This window comes from Pygocentrus nattereri, chromosome 19 (genome assembly GCF_015220715.1).
Source record: "Pygocentrus nattereri isolate fPygNat1 chromosome 19, fPygNat1.pri, whole genome shotgun sequence".
In the NCBI taxonomy this organism is placed as follows: Eukaryota; Metazoa; Chordata; class Actinopteri; order Characiformes; family Serrasalmidae; genus Pygocentrus; species Pygocentrus nattereri.
In genome coordinates, this window is record NC_051229.1 from 20,833,391 (window position 1) to 20,860,326 (window position 26,936).

The 26,936-nt window shown below is 39.3% G+C and overlaps 1 protein-coding gene across 1 annotated transcript in view; it reads left to right on the plus strand.

The window, feature by feature from the left end:
- The window catches only part of fndc7rs1 (fibronectin type III domain containing 7, related sequence 1), a 56,147-nt gene that overhangs the window by 25,713 nt on the left and 3,498 nt on the right, over window positions 1-26,936 (plus strand). The window contains exons 25-40 of the mRNA XM_037531243.1: window positions 567-827; window positions 2,137-2,397; window positions 3,634-3,894; window positions 5,204-5,464; window positions 6,447-6,704; window positions 10,262-10,525; window positions 11,097-11,360; window positions 12,173-12,442; window positions 15,080-15,343; window positions 15,803-16,066; window positions 16,801-17,061; window positions 17,338-17,598; window positions 18,279-18,536; window positions 21,192-21,452; window positions 23,514-23,804; window positions 26,187-26,423. Of these exons, the coding sequence (XP_037387140.1) occupies window positions 567-827; window positions 2,137-2,397; window positions 3,634-3,894; window positions 5,204-5,464; window positions 6,447-6,704; window positions 10,262-10,525; window positions 11,097-11,360; window positions 12,173-12,442; window positions 15,080-15,343; window positions 15,803-16,066; window positions 16,801-17,061; window positions 17,338-17,598; window positions 18,279-18,536; window positions 21,192-21,452; window positions 23,514-23,804; window positions 26,187-26,423 (4,197 nt within the window). The remainder of the gene's footprint in view (window positions 1-566; window positions 828-2,136; window positions 2,398-3,633; window positions 3,895-5,203; window positions 5,465-6,446; window positions 6,705-10,261; window positions 10,526-11,096; window positions 11,361-12,172; window positions 12,443-15,079; window positions 15,344-15,802; window positions 16,067-16,800; window positions 17,062-17,337; window positions 17,599-18,278; window positions 18,537-21,191; window positions 21,453-23,513; window positions 23,805-26,186; window positions 26,424-26,936) is intronic.

Below are 26,936 nucleotides of genomic sequence, written 5' to 3' on the forward strand. Positions count from 1 at the left end.
AAGAAAGTACTACATAAAATAATATGAAAACAATATCAGTGAGCATATTTATTCACCATGCTTTGCACTATATATGATCTGTATACAGAATAGGTATACACTATTACCAAAAGTGTTCAGTCACCCATCCAAATCATTGAATCCAGGTGTTCCAATCACTTCCATGGCCACAGGTGTATAAAGCCAAGCACCTAGGCATGCAGACTGCTTCTACAAAAACATTGATGAAAGAATGGGTCGCTCTCAGGACCTCAGTGAATTCCAGTGAGGTATCGTGATAGGATGCCACCTGCGCAACAAGTCCAGTCATGAAAATTCCACGCTACTAAATATTCCACAGTCAACTGTCAGTAGTATTATAACAAAGTGGAAGTCATAGGGAATAATAACTCTGTACTTCTAGGGCTTCAGTTAGACGTTATAATCTTTAACATATTTAGACATTAAAGAGTTTTGACTTTGTTCACTGTAGTGTGTAATGAACAGTTATGTTTGTTTTTTTTTTGTTTTTTTACATAAAAACTAGACCTGTATGTGTGTTTAAATCCCTGTGGTCTTCTCGGCAGTGCCCTGTGCCACGCAGAATGTGAGCGCCTCGTGGCAGTGTTCTAACAGCAGTGCAGTGGTGGTGTGGGCACCCACAGCAGGTGTGAGTCTGTACAGTGTGACGGCACTGGGGAGGGATGGAGATGTTAAACAGTGTAACTCCACCACCAGCACCTGCCAGCTCAGCCAGATGCACTGTGGGCAAATTTATAACATCACTGTGACGCCTTACACCAACAACTGTTCGGGAGTCCGCAGCGCAGCAGTTAGCTTCAGCACAGGTACAACATGCACACCTGTAACACAGAAATGAATAAACAATTATAACAAAGGTACCAAGTTCCACGTGTAACACAGGTTGAAATGTGAGGCAAAATGGGGAAAAATGCCTCACTTAAGAACAATGTCCATTTACATTTGAGCTAATCCATATCTGTGCTTAGGTTTAGAATGTACATGATACTTGGTGCTGGATAAGGCATTCGTCCCCACTAGGGGGCAATATTGGTAGTAACATGAAAACCCCACCAATGAACATTGCATCGATTTGTCTGTCTGAGTTTTTACAAAATGTATTGTGTCAAATAATGTCTAGTCTTTTCATTCTCAAGCTTTGTGTTATTAGTCAAAATACAACACAAAATTATATACTTTTTTAAAATTGAAAAAAAGAAAATATTTGTAGATTCTCAATGATTCCACTTAATGGTAAAAACCTATGTGCAAAAAATCCCAGAAATGACGAACAAAGTTACTTTGACAACAATCATTCATAAAAGTGTCTAGATCAAATTTTGCTCCGTCTTAAATCAAGTTGCCCTACATCTGTAACATTGACAAAATCATACACCTTCAACACAGGCATACATATGCACCTATGGCACTGGTACAAATTCATCTGTTATCATACACCCACACACACACCTGTAACACAGAGAACATGCAGGTAAATATGACCAGTGTACTTAGATCGCCGTATTTGATTTTCCCTCTGAACACTGGGAAAATCTCACTCTACGACCTTCCCTCCATAATATAGATTATCACTTAATAGCTTTGTTCATGCCAGTCTGTCTTTATGCTGTTGTGTCATCACATAACAACATAGAATAGTGCATTATAACCATGGCTGAAATGACTGAAAATAACATATATAACAATATACACTTTTACACAGGTGCAATTACACAACTGTAACACAGGCACAACACACCCATGACAGAGGTACACACCTGTACCACTGGTGCAATACCCAAATGTGAAACAGGTAGAAAAACACACTTGTAACACATAGATACTTGTAACAAACATATATCTGTAATGCAGGTGAAACATAAGACACCTGCAGCACAAGTACAACACACCTGTGACAAAAGTGCAGTTACCAACCAGGAGCTGCCTTACAGTGACGTCCTAACTTATCTTGACCTTGTCAGATCTTAACTTGGGACTCAAGACAGGACGTTTCTGTAATACGGCACCGGTAACACACATGCAGTTACACAGCTGTAACACAGATACACAGGTAACTTTGAGTCAGATTGAATGGACAGAATGTCTGTTTCTTTCTCTCTTCCTCTCTCTCTGCAGGTCCTTGTGCTCCCTCTAACCTCTCTGTGGTTCTGCAGTGTCAGGGAAATCAGGGCATAGCCTCGTGGCTTCCAGCTGTATGGGCTGATTCCTATGTTGCCACAGCAACTGCCCTTGATGGGCACACGCACACCTGCGCTTCAAACACTACCAGCTGCTCTTTCACTGAGTTGCACTGTGGTGAAACCTACTCTGTTACTGTGGTCACGTTGATCAATGGTTGTCCCAGTGACCCCAGCGTTGCCATAGCAATAAGAACAGGTGAGAGAGGACAAGGTGACGCCCCCCTTACTTCTATCCAAACCATTTTCCAGCATTCATCAAAATACCATTATTCTTTGGATTTCGAGTGCATGGTGCTCCACTTACAAGACACTGCGTACTTGTGTACCAGCCTTAACTGCATTGTTAGTTAATAACTCATTTTTATGTTTTAAGGCTTTGTTCTTTTTAAGCATTTAAATTCCCAGGCTTTTTATTCTATAATTACATGGAAAACAATATTTCTAAGGTATTCTTAAGGTATCGGAGGAAGGAATTCCATCCTGGATTAGCCGACAGCTCCTGACCTTTTAAGGGGTTAAAATAGATTAACAGTTTCCCTGAATGTGCACTTAAATTAATTATTTTGAAATGTATTAAACATTTATTAAAATCTTTAGCCTAAATGAGGAAATCAGATAAACGTATCTGAAACGATTCTCACCCTGACTCTGATTATACCTGTGATTATACATGCTCCAAATTTATCATGTGTAAAACTTTAGAAGGGCCCATTTTCCTTGTATTTTACCGTTTTCCTTGCGGTGCACTGAAGATGATGGTATAGTTTATTTTCCCATGTTCCAATCTTTATTCAAGTACACAAGCTGTTTTTTCTTAGCCTTTAAGACTAATATCCCCAGGGTTGCATTTATATACATTTACATTTAAGAAAGTACTACATAAAATAATATGAAAACAATATCAGTGAGCATATTTATTCACCATGCTTTGCACTATATATGATCTGTATACAGAATAGGTATACACTATTACCAAAAGTATTCAGTCACCCATCCAAATCATTGAATCCAGGTGTTCCAATCACTTCCATGGCCACAGGTGTATAAAACCAAGCACCTAGGCATGCAGACTGCTTCTACAAAAACATTGATGAAAGAATGGGTCGCTCTCAGGACCTCAGTGAATTCCAGTGAGGTATCATGATAGGATGCCCCCTGTGCAACAAGTCCAGTCATGAAAATTCCACGCTACTAAATATTCCACAGTCAACTGTCAGTAGTATTATAACAAAGTGGAAGTCATAGGGAATAATAACTCTGTACTTCTAGGGCTTCAGTTAGACGTTATAATCTTTAACATATTTAGACATTAAAGCGTTTTGACTTTGTTCACTGTAGTGTGTAATGAACAGTTATGTTTGTTTTTTTTTTGTTTTTTTACATAAAAACTAGACCTGTATGTGTGTTTAAATCCCTGTGGTCTTCTCGGCAGTGCCCTGTGCCACGCAGAATGTGAGCGCCTCGTGGCAGTGTTCTAACAGCAGTGCAGTGGTGGTGTGGGCACCCACAGCAGGTGTGAGTCTGTACAGTGTGACGGCACTGGGGAGGGATGGAGATGTTAAACAGTGTAACTCCACCACCAGCACCTGCCAGCTCAGCCAGATGCACTGTGGGCAAATTTATAACATCACTGTGACGCCTTACACCAACAACTGTTCGGGAGTCCGCAGCACAGCAGTTAGCTTTAGCACAGGTACAACATGCACACCTGTAACACAGAAATGAATAAACAATTATAACAAAGGTACCAAGTTCCACGTGTATCACAGGATGAAATGTGAGGCAAAATGGGGAAAAATGCCTCACTTAAGAACAATGTCCATTTACATTTGAGCTAATCCATATCTGTGCTTAGGTTTAGAATGTACATGATACTTGGTGCTGGATAAGGCATTCGTCCCCACTAGGGGGCAATATTGGTAGTAACATGAAAACCCCACCAATGAACATTGCATCGATTTGTCAGTCTGAGTTTTTACAAAATGTATTGTGTCAAATAATGTCTAGTCTTTTCATTCTCAAGCTTTGTGTTATTAGTCAAAATACAACACAAAATTATATACTGTTTTAAAATTGAAAAAAAGAAAATATTTGTAGATTCTCAATGATTCCACTTAATGGTAAAAACCTATGTGCAAAAAATCCCAGAAATGACGAACAAAGTTACTTTGACAACAATCATTCATAAAAGTGTCTAGATCAAATTTTGCTCCGTCTTAAATCAAGTTGCCCTACATCTGTAACATTGACAAAATCATACACCTTCAACACAGGCATACATATGCACCTATGGCACTGGTACAAATTCATCTGTTATCATACACCCACACACACACCTGTAACACAGAGAACATGCAGGTAAATATGACCAGTGTACTTAGATCGCCGTATTTGATTTTCCCTCTGAACACTGGGAAAATCTCACTCTACGACCTTCCCTCCATAATATAGATTATCACTTAATAGCTTTGTTCATGCCAGTCTGTCTTTATGCTGTTGTGTCATCACATAACAACATAGAATAGTGCATTATAACCATGGCTGAAATGACTGAAAATAACATATATAACAATATACACTTTTACACAGGTGCAATTACACAACTGTAATACAGGCACAACACACCCATGACAGAGGTACACACCTGTACCACTGGTGCAATACCCAAATGTGAAACAGGTAGAAAAACACACTTGTAACACATAGATACTTGTAACAAACATATATCTGTAATGCAGGTGAAACATAAGACACCTGCAGCACAAGTACAACACACCTGTGACAAAAGTGCAGTTACCAACCAGGAGCTGCCTTACAGTGACGTCCTAACTTATCTTGACCTTGTCAGATCTTAACTTGGGACTCAAGACAGGACGTTTCTGTAATACGGCACCGGTAACACACATGCAGTTACACAGCTGTAACACAGATACACAGGTAACTTTGAGTCAGATTGAATGGACAGAATGTCTGTTTCTTTCTCTCTTCCTCTCTCTCTGCAGGTCCTTGTGCTCCCTCTAACCTCTCTGTGGTTCTGCAGTGTCAGGGAAATCAGGGCATAGCCTCGTGGCTTCCAGCTGTATGGGCTGATTCCTATGTTGCCACAGCAACTGCCCTTGATGGGCACACGCACACCTGCGCTTCAAACACCACCAGCTGCTCTTTCACTGAGTTGCACTGCGGTGAAACCTACTCTGTTACTGTGGTCACGTTGATCAGTGGTTGTCCCAGTGACCCCAGCGTTGCCGTAGCAATAAGAACAGGTGAGAGAGGACAAGGTGACGCCCCCCCTTTCTTCTATCCAAACCATTTTCCAGCATTCATCAAAATACCATTATTCTTTGGATTTCGAGTGCATGGTGCTCCACTTACAAGACACTGCGTACTTGTGTACCAGCCTTAACTGCATTGTTAGTTAATAACTCATTTTTATGTTTTAAGGCTTTGTTCTTTTTAAGCATTTAAATTCCCAGGCTTTTTATTCTATAATTACATGGAAAACAATATTTCCAAGGTATTCTTAAGGTATCGGAGGAAGGAATTCCATCCTGGATTAGCCGACAGCTCCTGACCGTTTAAGGGGTTAAAGTAGATTGTTTCCCTGAATGTGCACTTAAATTAATTATTTTGAAATGCACCACTGTATTAAACATTTATTAAAATCTTTAGCCTAAATGAGGAAATCAGATAAACGTATCTGAAACGATTCTCACCCTGACTCTGATTATACCTGTGATTATACATGCTCCAAATTTATCATGTGTAAAACTTTAGAAGGGCCCATTTTCCTTGTATTTTACCGTTTTCCTTGCAGTGCACTGAAGATGATTGTGATGTTGTGTGGTTAATTTTCTCATTTTCCGATCTTTATTCATTTCAAGTACACAAGTTGTTTTTTCAGTGCCTTTATTACTAATACACCTAAGTTCAACAGAGGTGATTGGCTGCATCTGTGTTGTTTCCTCATTCAAAAAGCAGTGTGGGCTGAATCACTTCTTTTAACTTCGGTCTGAATGGGTAGGGTTAAACTGCTGTAGGCTCCTGTTTCCATATGTGGACTATATGGACTTTAAAATTTTACTAATGATTACCTACCATAGCAAACGCTTTAATTTTCAAATGCTAGAACATCAGAATCGGTACCAGGTATACAAGGATGTAGGCCCATTAAATTAACTCTAGAGGAATTACCTCTAAAGTGAAACTGAGTCATTAAAAAAAAGTATTTTTGCCTTCTTTTCACAGTTCCATGTGTCCCGGTAAACGTGTCGGCTTCTGTGGACTGTAGCACGAACACTGGTAACATTTCCTGGGGGAGTGCCACTGGTGCTGTGGTCTATAACACTAAGCTTGTGGCGGGGAACGGCCGTGTCGCTTTCTGTTCAACCAGTGGCACTTCCTGCGTAGTCATGCTGGAATGTGGGCAGAACTACTCAGCCGTGGTGGTAGCCTCAACAGACGTCTGTAACAGCTCACAGTCCTCCAGCCTTCAGTTCCGCTCCGGTGAGAGAGAACCTAATGTACACATATCCCCAGGGTCGCATTTATATACAAGCGTAAATGCAGTACAAAATGTGCTGAGATCCACAAAGTGTTTGTAGTTGACATTCAGTTTACTATGACTGCATATAACCCCACCACTAACTGATTTGAGGTCCGGGGTTTAAAAGTCCAAGAGACTTCTCGCACATGTACATCTGGTCCTGAGAGTTTAAACCGTAAACATTCTTTTAGCACATTTGAGGCTCGCGCTGCCATGTCTGCTGCCATTGTTGAAGGAAGTCTTGCAACAGCATGTTGTTTGAGACTCTGTGGCATAATTACACCTGGTTTTAGAAGGTGGAGGATAATGGTCGCTGCAGCTTCCTTGGGCTTTGGCAAACCGATTTGAATGTGTAATCAGTTGCATGCGTAATACCTCAACATGCTTTTTGTGGGATGCTACCACATTTTGTCTGGTCTTTCCTCAAATGCACATGCGTTTTTAGACGAGATACAAGTGTGAACCATTTTCATAAAATGTCTAAATGGCTAGAAGATGTCTAACACAAACTGTGTATCCAAAATTAGCTATAGTCTCTAACTGTACACCAGAAAGGTGGAGCTTCATGGTGAGGCATTCTAATAAAGTGACCATAAAGCGTAAGTTGCAATTTTTCCAACATTAATGTAGAGTTTGCATTTAAGAAAGTGCTATATAAAATAACATCAAAACAATATCAATTAGCATATGTATTCACCATGCTTTGCACTATATATGATCTGTATACAGAATAAGTATACACTATTGCCAAAAGTTTTCAGTCACCCATCCAAATCATTGAAATCAGGTGTTCTAATCACTTCCATGGCCACAGGTGTTTAAAACCAAGCACCTAGGCCTGCAGACTGCTTCTACAAACATTTGTCTCAAATGCTCAGTGAATTCCAGCGAGGTATCGTGATAGGATGCCATCTGTGCAACAAGTCCAGTCATGAAAATTCCACGCTACTAAATATTCCACAGTCAACTGTCAGTAGTATTATAACAAAGTGGAAGTCATAGGGAATAATAACTCTGTACTTCTAGGGCTTCAGTTAGACGTTATAATCTTAAAAATATTTAGACATTAAAGCGTTTTGACTTTGCTCACTGTAGTGTGTAATGAACAGTTATGTACAAGGGATTTGGAATGACAGCAACTCAGCCACGAAGTGGTCGGCCACGTAATATGACTGGCTGAGGTCACCAACTTTCTGCAGAGTCAGTCACTACAGACCTCCAGTGTCACATCAGCCGCCTGCCATTCTCCTCCCCACCACAGGAGGTCACCGTCTCCTGAATACTAGGCATTTCTTGATCCTTTGACCTCTGTAGTCTGCCATCTTGTGTATATATACCCTGCGTTTGCAGGTGCTCATTGCGAAGTCTTGTTTGGTTTTTCCACAATTCTGAGCGTTTATGTTTATGATTTGGTTTTCTGGTGTTTTTACCTTACCTCTTGGTTTGTTTTTGACTACTCTTTTGGATTTGCCCTCTTTGGATTTGTCTGCTTTCTGTGGCCTACTTTTTTGGATTTCTGACCCCCTGCTTGTTATTACCTACCTTGCATCCGGAATTAAACCTGCACTTGACTCCTGCCCCCCGTGTGAAGCAGTTTGTGACATCCAGACTTCATGTGGCCTTTAGATCAGCTCAAGAACAGTGTAGAGAGCTTCATGGAATGAGGGTCCATGGCCAAGCAGCTGCATCCAAGCCTTACATCACCAAGCGCAATGCAAAGTGTTGAATGCACTAGTGCAAAGCACCATTACTGGACTCTAGAGCAGAGGAGATGTTCTCTGGAGTTATGAATTATACTTCTACGTCTGGCAATCCAATAGACAAGTCTGGGTTTGGCGGTTGCCAGGAGAATAGTACTTGTCTGACTACATTGTGTTAAGTGTAAAGTTTGGTTTTAGGGGGATTGTGGTGTTGGGTTGTTTTTCAGGAGTTGGGCTCGGCCCCTTAGTTCCAGTGAAAAGAACTCTTAATGCTTCAGCAGAACAAGAGATTTAGGACAATTTCATGCTCCCGACATTGTGAGAACAGTTTGGGGATGGCCCCTTCCTGTTCCAACATGACTGCTCACCAGTGCACAAAGCAAAGTCCATACAGACAGGGATGACTGAGTTTGATGTGGAAGAACTTGACTAGCCTGCACAGAGTCCTGACCTCAACCAGGTAGAACACCTTTGGGATGAAGTAGAGCAGAGACTGCGAGCCAGGCTTTCTCGTCCAACATCAGTGTCTGACTTCACAAATGCGCTTCTGGAAGAATGGTTAAAAAATTCCCATAAACACTCTCCTAAACCTTGTGGAAAGCCTTCCCAGAAGAGTTGAAACTGTTATAGCTGCAAAGGGTGGGCCAACATCATATTAAACCATATGGATTAAGAATGTTAAGTCACTCAAGTTCATATGTGCGTGAAGGCATACAAGTGAATACTTTTGGCAATACAGTGAATATGATTTTCTCAATGAAAATACACATTTTAGAGACAATCTAAATTTGCTTTTAATTTGCACAAATATGACCAAAAGCTCACGCAATGTTCTCATTAAAAATGTTTACACTTTTTTATAATTCTGTAAAGTAGATCTTGAATGTTAACACAACACTAAATGTTAAATTTTACACTAAAGTGCTGAATACAACATTTTACTGTGAAAAAATTATTGTGGAAAAAAAGAGTTAAATATTGTGAATAATAAATTAACTAATTAATAGTTACTTAATGATTAATTATAATCAACATTGATGGTATTGTTACAGAATACCTGTAAATAAGGGACTAGTGCAAGCATGCTTTTTCCACAAAGCTGATTCAACAAGTGGGCTCGAATCAGTTGTGTTGCTCATTTTGACATCATCCAACAGCAGTGGGATAGTTTGTATATCATTCTGAAAGCGTATTTTTATGCAGCATTGAAGAATTAGAGCCATTACGCCAATTTAAAAAGTTTAAGTAATTTCTCAAACCTGGAGGGATTCACATTTTGGTATTTTTCTTGCTCCAACAGGCCTGTCAGAGATAAATGCACTGTATTCTAAGATAATATAACTGTAATAAATGTTACAAATTGCAGAAAAGCCAGGACTGTGTTTTTATGAAGATAATAGAAACTTGTCATTTAAGGTGACGGATTGGGCATTTTTTCATAATATCCATTACTTGGAAAGTAAATATTACATTGGGACTAGATGTAGGGAACCAATCCATTTGTGTTATGTTATGGTCATTTAGATTCAGGAACATTCTTACTTTAACCAACTAGTTAGTGTTAAAGCAAGTCAACTCAAAGATTTTGTAATACTATTTTAGCACCCTGCCCCAGCACCAACCTCCAAGCCTCAGTGGTCTGCAGCTCCAATGTTGCACTTGTCTCCTGGTCACAAAATACAATAAAACAGGAAACCCAACAAAGGACATTTTGCACATGTTTTAATAGGGACATGGTGTTTTATGACATTGACAATTCAGTGTCAATTGTTTTTTAATAAACTTCCTTTATCTCTTTTTACCCTGCCTCCTCTCAGCACCCTGTGCTCCCACTGGGCTAAATGTGACGGCAACATGTAATTCGAACACAACTTCAGTCGCCTGGAATCCATCTAGCGGTATTGTGGCATATTATGTCGCATCAGCAGAGCCCAGTAGTGGACTGACACTGACCTGCAACTCTAGCAGCACTTCCTGTGACATCAGCGGCCTGATATGTGGGCAGACATACAATGTGTCCGTCACAGCATATGGAGGGGATTGTGTTGGGAGGAAGAGCTTAACATACACTCTGAAAACAGGTGACTGATGGCTGATTGATTTACCAGTATATCCAGATGTACTCAATGTGTTAGATTAGGACCGTAACTAGGGTAGGAACTGAACAAGTATGATCTGTAGTATAAGGTTTGAAACTGAACTCAAAATACAGGACTGAAACTAAACTTTAAAGGATGTTACCTCACTAAGATCAAGGTGGATCATGCACTGTCCTTATGTAGTGTCCTAAAGTCACATTCATGAAAAGAAAGCAGAACAGAAGGAAGAATCCATCAAGAAGGCATAGTGAACATTAAATTCATTATTCATTATTATTCAAGTCAAGCAAGACAGTTGGCCTCTTGTTTGCCTTTTCTCTTCACTCATAAGTGCTGTAGTAGCTAATGTAAGTCCTCTAAAGAGTGTTATTAAATTCTATGATTTGCATCAGAATATCTGTATTGGGAGTCTCAAATCAGAAATATCCAAACTTACTTTAACCTTGTGCAGTGTACGTGGGCTGGTGTTGTGAATATAAATGGCATAAAAGTTACTGGTTACTTAAATGGTTAAAGTTGCTGAATTACTTTTTTAAAATTCTTTATTCTTCAGCTCCCTGTGCTCCTCAGACTGTGCAGTTCCAACTACTTACCTGCCAATCAGGCAACCTGAGTGTTGTCTGGCAACCTACTAGTGGAGCACTAATGTACCGTGCTGAAGCTGTGACATTCCCTGGTCATCTCCTTAGCTGTTACTCTGCCTACACTTCCTGTATTATCCCCGCCCTTGGCTGTGGACAGACCTATGACATCAGTGTGGTTGCTGTGGGTGACAGCTGCAATAGCTCAAGCAGCGCCATCAGGCAAGCCAGCACAGGTATGGTTAAAACAGAAAAATAAGGTATGGTACTGTATGATTCTAACAGTATTTAAGTCCACTGTGTAAGTCTACTGTGACTCTACTTAGACAGAGCATGACCATGATAGAAATCAGGACAAAATCTAACAAAAGATTCACAAGATTTTCTCTGTTCAGATATTTGATAAAACAGTTTTAGATATTATTAGTTGCAAAGTCTTCTTTTATTAACAATTGTGTGAAACTATATGCACTACAAATTGTTTTCACAACAAGAAACCAAACCAAGTCTAGTGGTTTGGGAAAAGTCTTCAGTCTCAGTTAGTGAAATTGAGAGATAATGTTGTGTTTGTAATAGGGGTGTCAATCATTAAAATAATTAATTGCAATTAATTGCATTATTTTGTGTAGATAATCCTGATCACATTTATCTTATTTGTTCAAATTGACCCTAAAGAAAGATTTTATTGCTGGGGTTGCTGGTATCAGTGCTGAGCTTTGCTTGCTTAAGTGCTACACAAATATACTATGGCAGTAGCTGGAAAATGTATCCACTTTATCAAGATAGCCAGTAATGGAATGTCTTGACATTTAAAAGTTGTATTTGAATGAGAATATATAGTAACTACATACATAATACAAAATAAATGGCATTAATAATTTATTGCATTATTAACACATTACCTTTGACACCACTAGTTTTTATGTAATTGTCTGTTATATATAACATATAACATATAATTTTCTGTTATTTTTTTAAACAGTATCTATCCCACAATGTCTCGTTCTTGATCTTTTTTACTGTTCTCTTTCTCTCCATCTCTTCGTAGCGCCTTGTCCTCCCAGCTCCGTCACTGCTGTGGTTAATTGCTCCACCAACACTCCAACTGTGTCATGGAATGCTTCAAGTGTTCCGGGTGCTGTGTACACTGCAAGGGCCGTCACCAATGCGGCATCCTCTTCTGGAATGGAGTGTAACAGCACAAACTCCAGCTGTGCTCTCACAGGCCTACACTGCAGCACTCAGTACAATGTCACTGTTATAGCAACTAAAGACAACTGCATGAGTGCACCTAGTGCCGTGTACTCCTTCTTTACAGGTCAGGATGCCAGTTATACACAGTCAAAAGTATTGCTGTCATGTCTTATTTTTTGACACTTCTGTTTGTCCAGTCAAAGACAAGAACAGCACATTTTGGGCCAGATTTACTAAAAGAGGCCCTAATTACTGATTAATTAAAAACTGGTCAACTGACATTTTGCGTCACTGGAGGTGGCTAGATCATGCAAATGAACAGAGGTGCAACTTCATAATTAACATACTGTATGAGTAGCGCAATATACACGTGTTTGACTGAAATCCTGTTTACAGCAAATACAAGAGAAAAAGCATTCTTTATTCTCTGATTCTGGTTCAACTTGTGACTCATTAATTGACATAGTGACTTATTTTCTTGAGGTTTTGACACAGTATGTCAGAATTATGACTGACTGCTGAAGAACAAGTTATTACTCTTTCAAAAAGTGTGATTATTTTGAGATAATTCATCATTATTTTGAGAAAATAAGATAACAAGTAGCTAGCAAAGCAGTAATTGCAAAGTCAAGGAGTTTCACAATAGTGTGGGAAAGTAAATTGTAAGATCATTATTGAGATACCTCTGCTGTTGGTGAGTGTAAAATATAACCACAGTAGGAAATATCAGTTTAAACCACTGTTTTATTGAAACAAATAGGTTCAGTTTTTATTCTCTTCATCCTGACCATGATATGGTGAGCATTCCCATTTTTTTCATTGAACTTGAAAAAAAAAAGAATCTGACTTGTAAATTTTAGCTTTCTCAAGCACAACAGTGACAGCCATATTAATGGCAAAAATAAGGTTTTCTCAGGCATTAAATAACGTACAGACAGTATTTACTATCAACCTTAGTAAATCAGAATAAAGTTCTTCATCAGAATAATCTTCTCCTGATATTTAGCCCTTTGAAAGGGAAACTCCTACTTTAAAAAAAAGCAAAGGCACTGAGGCAAAAACACATTAAAGCAGTGACGGCTCCTTTCATTTTATTACAAGTGCTGAACAGCCGTTGCCCCTTTTTATTTAATTCTGACAGCTACTTTTTAACCTCAGAACAGTTCGTGATTTAGCAAAATATTAGTGGATCTGTCCCTTTTAACATAACCAGGTCATTATCTATACCAGGAGTTCTCAGACTTTTCCACCTCAAAGCCCACCTGTTTATCACTAGAAAGCAAGAAGGCCCACAAGAAAACAAAACTCAGTGATTTTGCTTAAAAATGAAAAAAAAAGTTTGCTTAGAATTTTTTCTTTAACATGGTGATGTTTGAGTGTCTACCCTTGCAGTATGTGATATATGTTAGTGAACATAAAATATCAGCAGAATATTGGTGAGTGGACATCTGAAAGGTCAGATGTTTGAAGAGGCAAAGGACACAAAAATCGCTGAAGCTACCTTTGTGAACTATTATTGCAGGTCTGCAAAAAAATTAGCTTTTATTGTTAAGTCAATTATTGTTTCACTGAGATTTTCATGACAGAGTGTCATCACAGGTCCACTATGGACCACTGGCCCCCTCTTTACATGCCCAAGGACCAGCAGAGGGTGATCTGCGGCCCACTTGTGGTCCTTGGCCCAGTGGTTGAGAAACTCTGATCCATGTCATTTAATGCATGCAGTTTGTTCAGATTTCTAGCAGTAAAAAAGAGGTTTGTGTCTAGAACCTTACATAAAATCTGTACTACCCTCAGAATCTTGGAGAAGCAGCTATACTATAGTTCACATATGTGGGTAGTTCACATAGAAAGATCTAATGGAATTGTGTTATTAATAATATTATATTATAATCAGCTAGTAGTTAAAAGAAGAAAGGCCATTTCTATGTAGAAATAGCTGATGTGATCACAGTGAGTGGTATTTAAAGGGAGTAAACCGAATTTCCTTCGCCTTTTTGAAATAAAGGAGTTTGAAATATTAAGTAAATATTGTTAAAGTTTCAGAATGTACAATTCACTCCCCAGACCATACAGCCTACACATGGAAACTATGCTGCAAAAACAGCCCATTTGGAATTCATTGTTTTTGTGATGTCACAAAAACGAACTCATTTACATATATCCACCTATTCAGCCTACAGCAGTTTAGCTACACCCAGGTACACACAATCCTGACCTGTTTAATTGCAAGAGATAAAGAGAGGCTAGAAAATTAATGTAAAAATGAATTATGACCACTTTTTGGTATATAAAACCACACAATAGTCATAAGTGGACCTTGAAGGGAAAGAAGTATAAGATGTGCAAGATGCCCTTCAAGTACTTTTTATATTAAATATTTAATACTTCATTTCAAAATAGTTGTAAAAATCTTTCAGGATAAAAATACACTGCCCATCATAACTAGCTTTTCAAAATGTTTAAGTGAGTGATATTCTCATTGTCATTTTGCAAAAACTGCAAAAAATAACACAGTACTAATTAGCACTCCAACATTTGAAGCGTTTAAATACCTCTGATCTGCTTTTAATGGTAGTTTTGGTACCCCGACCCCCCAAAAAATCTTTAGACAAATTTTTAAACAAAATTTTTACACTTCATATTCTTTATTTATCATCACAGGCATCCTGTGATGCCTGACAGTTTGCATAGTGATCTTGACGAATTTTATATCCTTTTATATTACCTCTATCATAACCTTTTCCCTGCTGTTCTCCAGCTCCCTGCATGCCCGACAGCTCAAGTGTTTCTGTTCAAGTGGACTGTGCCACAGACACTGCCCTGCTCTCCTGGGCCTTCAGCGCAGGGGTGGATAATTACACAGCTGTAGTCCTGGGGTCAGGAGGTCACTTCAACTCATGTTCTACCCAGCAGAACCAGTGCAATGTGTCATTGCTGTGTGGACAGAGCTACAACCTCACTCTCATCTCTATCAACCAGCAATGCCAGATCCCCACTGTCATTAACACCACCTTCCAGTCCAGTGAGTCATTTCATATCTTGAATATAGTTATCAAGGCTATTAATTGCCTATTTCAGTTGGTTGTGCCATTCGACCACTTATGGTTGTGCCACCTGACTTTTCAGACTAATTTCAAATTAAACATATACTTACACACTTGTAGAAAGTGATTATCCTTGAACTTAACTTCATGTTTTCCAAACTAATTTAATTCTTTTGAAATAAATAAACATTTTCATGGTTTTCTTCACCTGACATGGTAAACTGAGTCATTCTAACTATGACTCTAAATTTACTTTTTTTCTAACATTTGTGAAAGGGCTGACCATCACTTGGGTTTTTCTTTATTTTTCAATACCCTGGTGGCTCTTTTGTAAACGCATGTCATAATAAAAGTCCTAATAAAAAAAAAAAGTCCTTTTTTTCTGTAATAAAAATACTCAGTGCTCTCTAAAATTTCCCATCTTGTCATTTGTGTAGGGCCATGTGAGCCAGTGGGTATAGCGGTCAATATGACATGTGGAACAAGCTCTGCTGTGGTGTCCTGGCGGAGAGCACAGGGTGTGGATTACTACATTGCACATGCTGTCCGAGGAGGAGACGGTCATGAGGACATGTGTATCTCCAACTCCTCCAGTTGCCTGTTCTCCAGCCTGGCCTGTGGACAGAACTACACCTTTACTGTCACAGCATACATGGGCCACTGCTCTAGCAACACTAGCCAACCAGCTTACATCTCTACAGGTACACCTTAATCTAGGGCTTTACCTTTGGGGAAAATATCTAATTATGATTTTTATTAAGATGTAAACTAAACTATTAAATATCTAAACTATTACACAGCACCCATTTGACTAGCTAAATGCTATGTTGCTTATGCACAATTTGTCTCTAATTACACTCAGAAACGTAACAACGGGGGAACATCCTGGGGAACTGCTTCTCTTGTTTGGAAACGAGTTGAATTTAAATGGCTTAACTAAATCTCAGGAGCTTGAATTTGATAGCCTTGAATTGTGTTAAATAGCACATCTTATCAATTAGTTATCAAGTCTTTCACTTTCTGAATCAGGTGTTTTACAGCAGAAAAAACACTACCTTGTGCAGTGCTGTAGCTCCCCAGTACTGGAGTTGAAAAACAGGATCTTTCACTGGAAATTCAATCGATTTTTCATAATGTCCATTTAATTAAAGCGTTAAGATTTGAGCAAAATCATTAGAAATTGATTTGATGTAAAATGCACTTTGCTGTTTTCCTAATTTCAGCTCCCAATATAATTTCACCTTCCACTTTATCTGGCTTAGAGATGCATCTATAATTTTACAAACACACACACCTTCTAAACCACTTATTCGTCTGGGTCGCAATATGTACCTTGTGTATTTTGAATAACTCTCATTTGTTTCTAATGGCAGATGCACTGTTTGATGTCAGTGCTGTAATTTTGGTTTTTAAACTCTTCCTGTGTGTTTCTCAGCTCCATGTGTTCCCAGTGGGCTGGTGTCAGCATCAGGCTGTGGTTCAGCAGGGGCTGTACTGAGCTGGAACTCCAGTGCCGGGGCAGACGTGTATGTGGTGAATGGGTGGAGCAGAGATGGCCACACAGTGTCTCTACGCACAAGCCTGTCTACCATCAGTCTCCCTGATCTACACTGCAGCCAGGAATACAACCTCATTGTCACAGCAATCAACCAGCAGTGCAACAGTACTCCTAGTCTACCTGTTAGACTCCAGACAGGTGGGGGGCTTTACTAGTACATTAAAACTTGCAGACTGAGAACATCATTAAAACATAACCCTAATACTTAGCCTACATGCTAACTTGGAGATATCTGAAGATAAATATGTATTTTTGCATGAATATTTAATAGAATATTGTCAGAAATGTATGTAATTATAGATGGAATTCATTACTCATTAGTTGTCATTATGCCAGTGATACCATACTAAGTGGCATAATATAGCTATATATGAATAATATGTGTAATGTATGGTACTGTTTTTTTTTCCACAGGGCCCTGCTCTGCTGCTACAGTCTCTGCTGTGCTAGACTGCATGTCCAGTGTTGCTGTGGTCTCCTGGCAGCCCAATAATGGCACAGCCATTTATACGGCCACCCTGCTGGACTCCTCTGGGCCACTGCGGAGCTGTGTGGGAGTGGGCTCACAATGCAACATCAGTGGGCTGGCCTGCGGAAAGAACTACAGCATTTCAGTGACTGTGTCCAACGACCAGTGTAACTCCACTACAACCCTACCCACTAGTCTGCAGTCAGGTGAGATATCCATGCAGGCTGGGTCATAACTGGTCTGGGGTCAGGTTTTGCTTCTCCTGTAATGACTATAGTTATGTTAAGAGGAGGGGGACTGATCTTAGGGTAACTTTTATTGGAGACCAACTTTTCATAGTGTTCTGTATTCAAAGAGAGTGCTAAATGTGTTCACATTATTTTCATTGGAATAAACTGAGAGAAGATCAGTTTCTTTACATTTAACATTAAAAAGATTTGATACAACATAATAAACATAAGAACAGCGCAATATGTTAACCCCTATTTGGTTTATGTGCTTTTCATATGGAAGCTCGTTTTTGCCAAGTAGGAGAAAACAATGTTTTGGGTATATTTTAGCATTTCTCCCCACTTTCCTTTCCAAAAATGTCCAGTTCCTCCGACTAGCTCCCAAAGTCAAACAATGCTACCAGCTCTAAGAGGCTAAAGGCTAGTCCACAGCTTGCTCCAAGTCATGAAGACAGCCACTGCTTGTTTTTTTGAACATTTTAGTAACTTGTGAGTCTGTTTTTAACGTTTTTAACGTTTTTAAGTGTTTGTGATGGTGCAGAACTTTAGCAAATGTTCCCCTTAATATGAATTTGTTTTCCAGTGATTTTGACATTCTCATTAGTAGAGCCCAATAGTATATGTATTAACAAGACTGGAATATTTCTCTGTTGCAGTGCCCTGTGTTCCTGTCAATATTTCCGTGATAACAGTATGTGTTAATAGCTCAGCTGTAGTGGTGTGGGATCGCAGCCAGGGGGCGATATCCTACTATGTCAATGCTGTGAGCAGCAATGGCAATGTTTCCTGCCAGAGTACATCACCCACCTGCACCCTCACAAACCTCACCTGTGGCTCCACCTACTACGTCCATGTGGTTGCTGTGGGCAACAACTGCTCCAGCATGCCCAGCCAGCCTATGGTCATCAGTTCAGGTGAGACACACTCTGCACTATTCACATATTTTATAAGTATAAAAAAACCTTAAGACACATTTTACTTAAATAACTGAATAGAAAAAATACTATGCAATGAAAAAAAACATTTCTGATAATTATTATCACAGCAATTTACATTAAAATGCTAAACTGAGAATGCTACACAATCTGGCAGCGCTGAATAGGTTGCTGGCTTTTCTTTAAAAAAAAAGAAAAGAAAGAAAAATGTTAAAAAATAAAAACTTTTTAGTCAATGCTGGTAGGGTTGGATGGTATTACTTTTTACAGTAAATTCATATATTTTCAAACAATAAATAGGGTGAGACAATACTGTGTTTATTGAATATAAATATATTTTATTTATAGTTTGATGTTGCATTAAAATACATAACTTCATTCTTCTGTAAAACATCTCTACTTTCACCTTTTTCTCATCATTACTGGACAATGTAAATTTCGTTTCTCTTTTAATAAGATTTTGGAAATGTCATATTGAACAAATATACCATAATTGTCTGTAATTAGCTAGGTAATATCTAGCCAGGACAAATCTAGAGTGCCTAATGAACTAGACTACAAACATGCATACACTGGGGCATAAACAGAAGCTGGCAGCTAATTAAAACTGGCAGTTATTTTTAAGATTGATTTTCGTTGAAATAATCAGCAGATTGATCACTCTACACGTATACTCTGCCTTTATTTCTGGGGGTTCAAATCAGAACTTTATGCCACATAAAGCTTCATAAAGTTCAACAGAGGGAGTGTAATTTTGGCAGTGCTGTTTGTACACCTGAAAGTATACTAGAGTGTCATGTGGCTTTGACTTACAACTGAACATTTAGGACACTTCATAGAAGATACTGAGATATATATTGTGTATCACCATTTTGCCTAAAAATACCGAGATGTGATTTTTGGTCTATATCACCCAGCCCTAAACTCTAGTTAGTGAACAAGGATTTCCGGTTTACTCTAAATACTAGTTAGCTAGCAACCTAAAGCAGTAGGAAACTTACTTGAACAGGATCTGAAATTAAAACTGATACTGTCACCATGACTTGCGAGATTTTGTCAAGCTGTGCCAAATCACAGTCTCTGTGTTGCTCGCGACAGTCTTGTATTTCACCTGCTAAAGAAATCTTTATCTACAGAAGTGTGTTTGTTCATAGAAGTGCTAGATGTTATTAATGTAAATGTGCTTTTTTCAAATGGCTTTTCTGTTTTTGAATATTTCAATTATCAGTTACTCATTTCAGCCCTGCTCTTCACATGGGTAACAGATAATCCCAACACCTAATACACACACTGCACAGGTAACTAGAGAAGGGAGAGACAAGGCATTCTAAAAATTTAAACCAAGAGTTTTGGGAAATTATTCACTGTGCTGGAACCTCCACAGGCTGGTGCCACCTGCTGGTCAAATTGGTTTATATGCATTGCAGACCCAAATTTATTAGCATTTGTTTTCACTATTATTATTTTGATTAACACTCAATGCATCTGATACATGCTCTGCATAGCTAACTTAGATTGTGCTGACAGATAACAGACTTCACACAAGTCACATACTTTCCACACAGGTAACACACTTTGCACTCAGCTGAGATACTCGGCAGCCACATAACACTCGCTCCTTACGCAGAAAATACACTCTGAAACCCTGCTCACCCCATAACACACACACTATGTGTACAGGTTACTCAATATACTGCACACAGACAGTGGTGCCAAGCAACATCTATTAACTGAGTTGTTAAAATTTTTATGACTTAGAAATAGAGTTAATAAATACATAAGCATTGAACATTTGAATGGGGAATAGTTTATCTGATAAAATCATTGTTGATTTATGTATTTTATTACTGTTGTAAAGTGACCTTGGGTTTAAGAAAGATGTAAACATTATTATTATTATTATTATTATTATTATTATTATCAAAATAGTGTTTATTTGACAAAATATGAACCATGTTTTATCATTCATCACCAAGGTGGCTTTTCTATGAGGGTGGGAATAAGAAATATTTTTTGATGAAAAGAAATGTGATGAAAATACATGTAGATTGATGAGTGGTAGACAAAAGTGGTATATTTTCTACTGGGTATGTTTTGTTATCTTGCAGCATTTATCATTTAACATTTAATCTCTTGTGTATTATTTAACTTGAACTTCTCTTCTGCTGCCTGCATGCAATGAATGAACCAAGTAACAAAAATGGAGTTCAGCAATACACCTTGCAGGATGCCAAAATATACTTATAAATTATTATCTTAAAATCTTAAAATATACATATATAAATAATTTTTTATCCGATTATTTGATAGAATAACCACTTTTTTTCAATTTATGGGCCTTTATATCACTTTTCATCAAAGGATATTTGTAATTTCCACTCTCATAGAAAAACCTTGGTGATGTGTGATGAAACATGGCTCATATTTTATTGAATCTTAACTGTTGTAATCAGGTAACTGTATCACTGAATGCCTTTTTATTGATTAATTCACATGCATTTTAATCCACCCTATTTTCATAATAAATCTTTGTTAATTCCACCCATCATAAGCGCTTAGATACTAAATCAAAAAATTTGGACAGGATTTCACTGTTCAGCATCAATCTTTCCCTCTGGTATGTTTGCTCTACAGTACCCTGCAAGCCAACAAATGTGTCTGTAGATGTGCAGTGTGCAAATGATATTGCAGTGTTATCCTGGGCAGCGCAGACAGGAGCTGTGCAGTATTTCGCCACTGCCCAGTCAGACAGCGCCACACCGCTCTACTGCCAGACCACAAACACATCCTGCACCCTGCAAGGCCTGCCCTGCGGTGCCGTGTACAACTTTACAGTGCAGGCCTCAAATGGAGACTGCAACAGCTCCTACAGCAAGACACTAACAGGAGGAGGAGGTATGAAGAACTCACATAGGCTAAACCATTAACCATTAAGGAATTATAGATGACAAGTGTATCACACAATTAAGGCAAATTCTGCACATATTTAACAAACGAAGGGTGGGTTGCACCAACAAGGAATAAACTTGGGTTAAATCAGGGTTTATCTATTAATCCTGTTGCAACAAACTTTAAACATAGTTTAGAAATAATCAGGAATACATTTAAACCTTCATTTGACCCTGGATTACTTTCAGAGTAAATTTATTCCTGTTGCACCATTACTTTTTCATTTTTTTATTCAGGGATTAAATGTAAGCTTCTAATTTTGGTGGTTTACGTATACAAAAATTTGCTTAAAAGATGAGTGCTGATCAGAAAAGCACACAGGTAGCTTGTGTGTGCATCACTGCAATAGAGGAAAAACGTGGCAGTAGTATCTTAGATAGGCGTTTTACAGATACAGACTTCACATAAATGTAGTAAACAGATAAAGACACACTAAGTATACTCCAGTTAAGAACGGGGTTTTGTTGAACTAGTTGATGTAGGATGCCACTCTAATAATATTTGTGTTAGGCTTTAGATTTAAGTAATTATTGAGTTTTTACTATGAAATTGCACTTCACGGAGTAGCCTACAGAGCAGTTGTATTTAAAATATTTTGATTCAGATTACCACTAAGGTGTATATAATTTAAGAAGTCTTTTTTTGGTTTTGCTAAATGGCTGCCGTGATGATACCAATCCTCTTGGTTTATAAATGGACTGTTTGTCTGGGAGAGCTATTTATGCCATCAGTGTAGCTCTGTGCTTGTTTTCATTCATAAAAGAAAAAAGTAACTTATAGACAATGATTTGTGCCGAGAGTAATGCTGCTGCTGTTTATTTATACTGTATCCATCATGACAGACAATCAAAACAATGGCAGTTTGAGGATTTAATCGCAAATTAAGGCCATAATTGCAGATTTGTCTATGTTTAAAGTTATGTGATGCATCACAACTTGATTTAAAATAAAAGCTGTTTTCAAGAAACCTGCCACATGTGTAGACAGCATTAGAAAGTTTTACGATGCCTCTGATCTGTAGCTTGAGTGCCTTTCTTTATGATGTGGTATTATAATATTAGCTTGTTTTCACCCATACATTTCTTTCTATGAGAACATACCCAGCGCCCAAACAGTGCCAGACCTGCATGCAACACCTTCTATATGCAGCTATGACTGAATATTAATGATTTTATTTAGACATACAACACACTGCTTGTGTGTAAATAGGGAGTAGGAAGCCATTTGATATTGAGTGCTTTGTTCATGTTATGTTCTCTCCCTGTCTGCGTGGGTTTCCTCCGGGTTCCTGGTTTCCTCCCACAGTCCAAAGTCATGCAGTCAGGCCAATTGGACACACTAAATTGGCATATATGATTGTGTGTGTGGCTGTATGTGTCTGTCTGTCTGCCCTGTGATGGACTGGCAACCTGTCCAGGGTGTAACCTGCCTTCCGCTCAATGACAGTTGGGATAGGCTCCAGCACCCCCCTGCAACCAAGAGGGATAAGCAGTTTAGATGGTGTGTGTGTGTGTGTGTGTGTGTGTGTGTGTGGTTGTTCATTTTAATCAAATTCTAGTTCCCGTAGAGGCTAATAATGATACTGTTGAAACATGTTTTCCTGATATGCAGCGTGAAGAGTAGAAGGGTGCAAAATACACATGTACGTTTTGTTAAGGCTCAATTACAAATATAAACTAATGCAAAATGCTAACACAGGCTGTACAGATCAGGTACTGCCAGCTAAAAGTGTCAGGTAGAACGAGGTGTGTTATCTAATCAGCAGTGGTCCTGTGGTCAGAAACTGACCAGTTATGAATGAGGTAGATGCACTATGGTCTGTAACTGTACACCTATATAGTGTCATGTGGCCATGTGGAAGATTTGAGTTTCTAATAACGTGGATGGTGTATAAATGTGTATAAACGAAGGTTGTGTCTCTATCAATTTAAAGAAACCTAAAAATATGAATCTTCCTTGTATGCTCCCCTCTCTCTCTTTCTTCTTCTCACTCATACTTGCTCTCAGTGCCTTGCCCTCCAGCCAGCTTCCGGGTCGTCCCAAGCGTGCTGGTAGGTCAGGGTCAGCTTTTGAGGGCCTACTGGTCCATTGTGAACTGCCCCAACTCCCACTACCTTCTGGAAGTTTCTGGCAGCATTCAGGGTGACCCCCATTCCCTCTTCCAAATGACCTCGTATTCGACGAACCGCACATACTTTGAGACTCCTGTCCCTTGTAGCTCCACCTACAACACCAGTGTGAGGGCTCAGAACTCTGGCGGCACCAGTGTACCATCAGCCATCGTCACAGGGATATCAGGTAGGAACACTGAACAAAGTACTCAATGTGGTCAGTCCTGAATCTTCTAATCAGTTTTGTAGATTCTCTTAATTTAAATGGATCACATTTAGACTCAGCAGGGACGAAGGGAGGCTCACTGGACCTATTACATGAATGATGGATAATTACTGTAATTTTTAATACACAAGCAGTTAGCCAGCATAAGATGATATATATGCCAGTTGGGGAGCTTTCCCATTTCCTCTTTTTACATCATTTAGGTTTAACACTAGCACTTAGTTTGAGTCCATAACATATACAGTGTACAGCGAGTACACCCCTCACATTTCTACAAATACTTTATTATATCTTTTCATGGGACAACACTGTAGAAATTAAACTTGGATACAACTTAAAGTAGTCAGTGTACAGCTTGTGTAGCGGTATAGATTTACTATCCTCTGAAAAGAACTCAACACACAGCCAGTAATGTCTAAATATCTGGCAACACAAGTGAGTACACCTCACAGTGAACATGTCCAAATTGTGCTCAAAGTGTCTGTATTTTGTGTGACCACCATTATTATCTAGCACTGCATTACCCTCTTGGGCATGCAATTCACCAGAGCTTCACAGGTTGCTGCTGGAATCCTCTTCCACTCCTCCATGATGACATCACGGAGCTGGTAGATGTTAGACACCTTGTGCTCCTTCTCCTTCCGATTGAAGATGCCCCACAGGTGCATCTTAGGTCTGCAGACGTGCTTGGCCAGTCCATCACCTTTACCTTCATCATGGGCAGTTGTCATCTTGGAGGTGTGTTTGGGATCGTTATCGAGTTGGAAAACTGCTGTGCTGCGCAGTTTCAGGAGGGAGGGGATCATGCTCTGCTTCAGAATTTTACAATACATGTTGGAGTTCATGTTTCCCTCAATGAACCACAGCTCCCCAGTACCGGCAACACTCATGCAGCTCCAGACCATGATGCTACCACCACCATGCTTGACTGTAGGCAAGAGACAGTTGTCTTGGTACTCCTCACCTGGGTGCCACCACACATGCTGGACACCATCTGAGCCAAATAAGTTTATCTTGGTCTCATCAGGTCACTGGACATGGTTCCTGTAGTCCATATTATTGGACTGCTTGTGTTCAGCAAACTGTTTGCAGGATTTCTTGTGCATCAGCCTCAGAAGAGGTTTTCTTCTGAGACAATGGCCATGCAGACCAAGTTAATGCATTGTGCAGACTATGGTCTGACAGGTTGACCTCCCACTTCGTCAACCTCTGGCAGCACTCGAGCATCTATTTTTTCAAGCCAACCTCTGGATATGATGCTGAACACGTGGACTCAACTTCTTTGGTCTACCCTGGTGAGGCCTGTTCTGAGTGGAACCTGTCCAAGAAAACTGCTGTATGACCTTGGCCACTGTGCTATAGATCAGTTTCAGGGTGTTAGCAATCTTCTTATAGCCTAGGCCATCATTGTGGAGAGCAACAATTCTATGTCTCACATCCTCAGAGAGTTCTTTGCCATGAGGTGCCATTTTGAATATCCAGTGGCCAGCATGAGCGAATTGTACCCAAAACACCAAATTTAACAGCCCTGCTCCCCATTCACACCTGCAACTTTGTCACTCTAAAGAGTCACGTTACACCAGGAGGGACAAAAACAAAATTGTGCACAATTTGGACATGTTCACTGTGAGGTGTACTCACTTGTGTTGCCAGCTATTTAGACATTAATGGCTGTGTGTTGAGTTCTTTTCAGAGGACAGTAAATCTGTACTGCTATTCAAACTGTACACTGACTACTTTGTCATATCCAAGTTTCATTTCTATAGTTTTGTCCCATGAAAAGATATAATAAAATATTTGCAGAAATGTGAGGGGTATACTCACTTTTGAGAGATACTATATAACTTGTTTATCATACATAGTCATACTCAACCATCTATGAATTCATGTTCATTGTTTTTAAGGTGAGGGCCATTTAAATAATTGTTATAATATTTTCTTGAAGGTAGCATAATTGGGACTCATATTCCTTCCATATTGAGGGACATGGTATTAGTGAGGGTCTCTGAGCTAGTGCAGCATTTTCACTCGATGATGGGTGGGGTGGTGGGAGGAAGAGGCACAATGATGTATTCAAAACTCTAAAAAGGTTTTAAAGGTAGCAAATGTCATTGCTTTCTTGATTTTACCTGAAAGCAAGAATGATATGATGTATTGTTCTTAAGATGACCAGGATATGAACTAATAATGGAAAAAAAAGTCTGTTTTGAGTTCTGGTCAACTTTAAATCCATCCTTTCTCAGTCTCCCAGGGATCTACCAGTTTGCCACATAGTTACCTCTTCAAGGTTATTTGTATTTACTTTTACTTTGCAGTAATAAGTTCCCCTCTCATTCCCCTCAGTACCTTGTCCTCCTCTGTCCGTCACTTTTACTGGCTCCAACTCCTCTGCTGTGGTGGCCTGGAATGCTTCTTTGTACGCCACCGAGTACCACGTCTACCAGGTGACATCCAATGGCCAGATACAAGTGTGTAACACTTCTCAGCTCTCCTGCCCCGTCACCAATGTCAGCAGCAACCTGATCATGGTTACTGCCAGGAACGCAGCTGGGGAGGGCGCTGGTACATCGGACGTGCGTGGTAAGCCCAGACATTGAGAAAGAAATATGTTGTAATATTTGGATTGAAACAGAAACACAATTGCCAACATTTCAGATATACTGTAAGGCAGGAGCACCAGACCGTCCTCATTTTACAGTGGTGTTGACGTTCTTAACAGGCCTGAAGTGGGTTATTGGTCTTTACCTGACCCAGGGGCCGGATTTTCAAATCATGCAATGGCCTTATAACTCACTTAACCTAGGACCTGTGATCAGCCAGTGACCTTCCCCCCTGGCTCATTTTTAAAAGTAGGCTAGGACATCGTAAGATAGTCGTGGTGTAATTCCTGGACTAAACCTTCAAGGGAAGGTGGCATGTCAGCTGTTTTGCTGTTAATGACAGAAAGTGTTTTGATAGACACACAGCCAGTTGGAGGGGAGTGTGGAAGCCCATGTGGTACATTACTGCCCTCGACCCAGTGTACTCAATAGCGAGAACGTAAGTTTATGCATTACATGGACCATTCTGCAGAATTATTCCAAACTGTGGTCC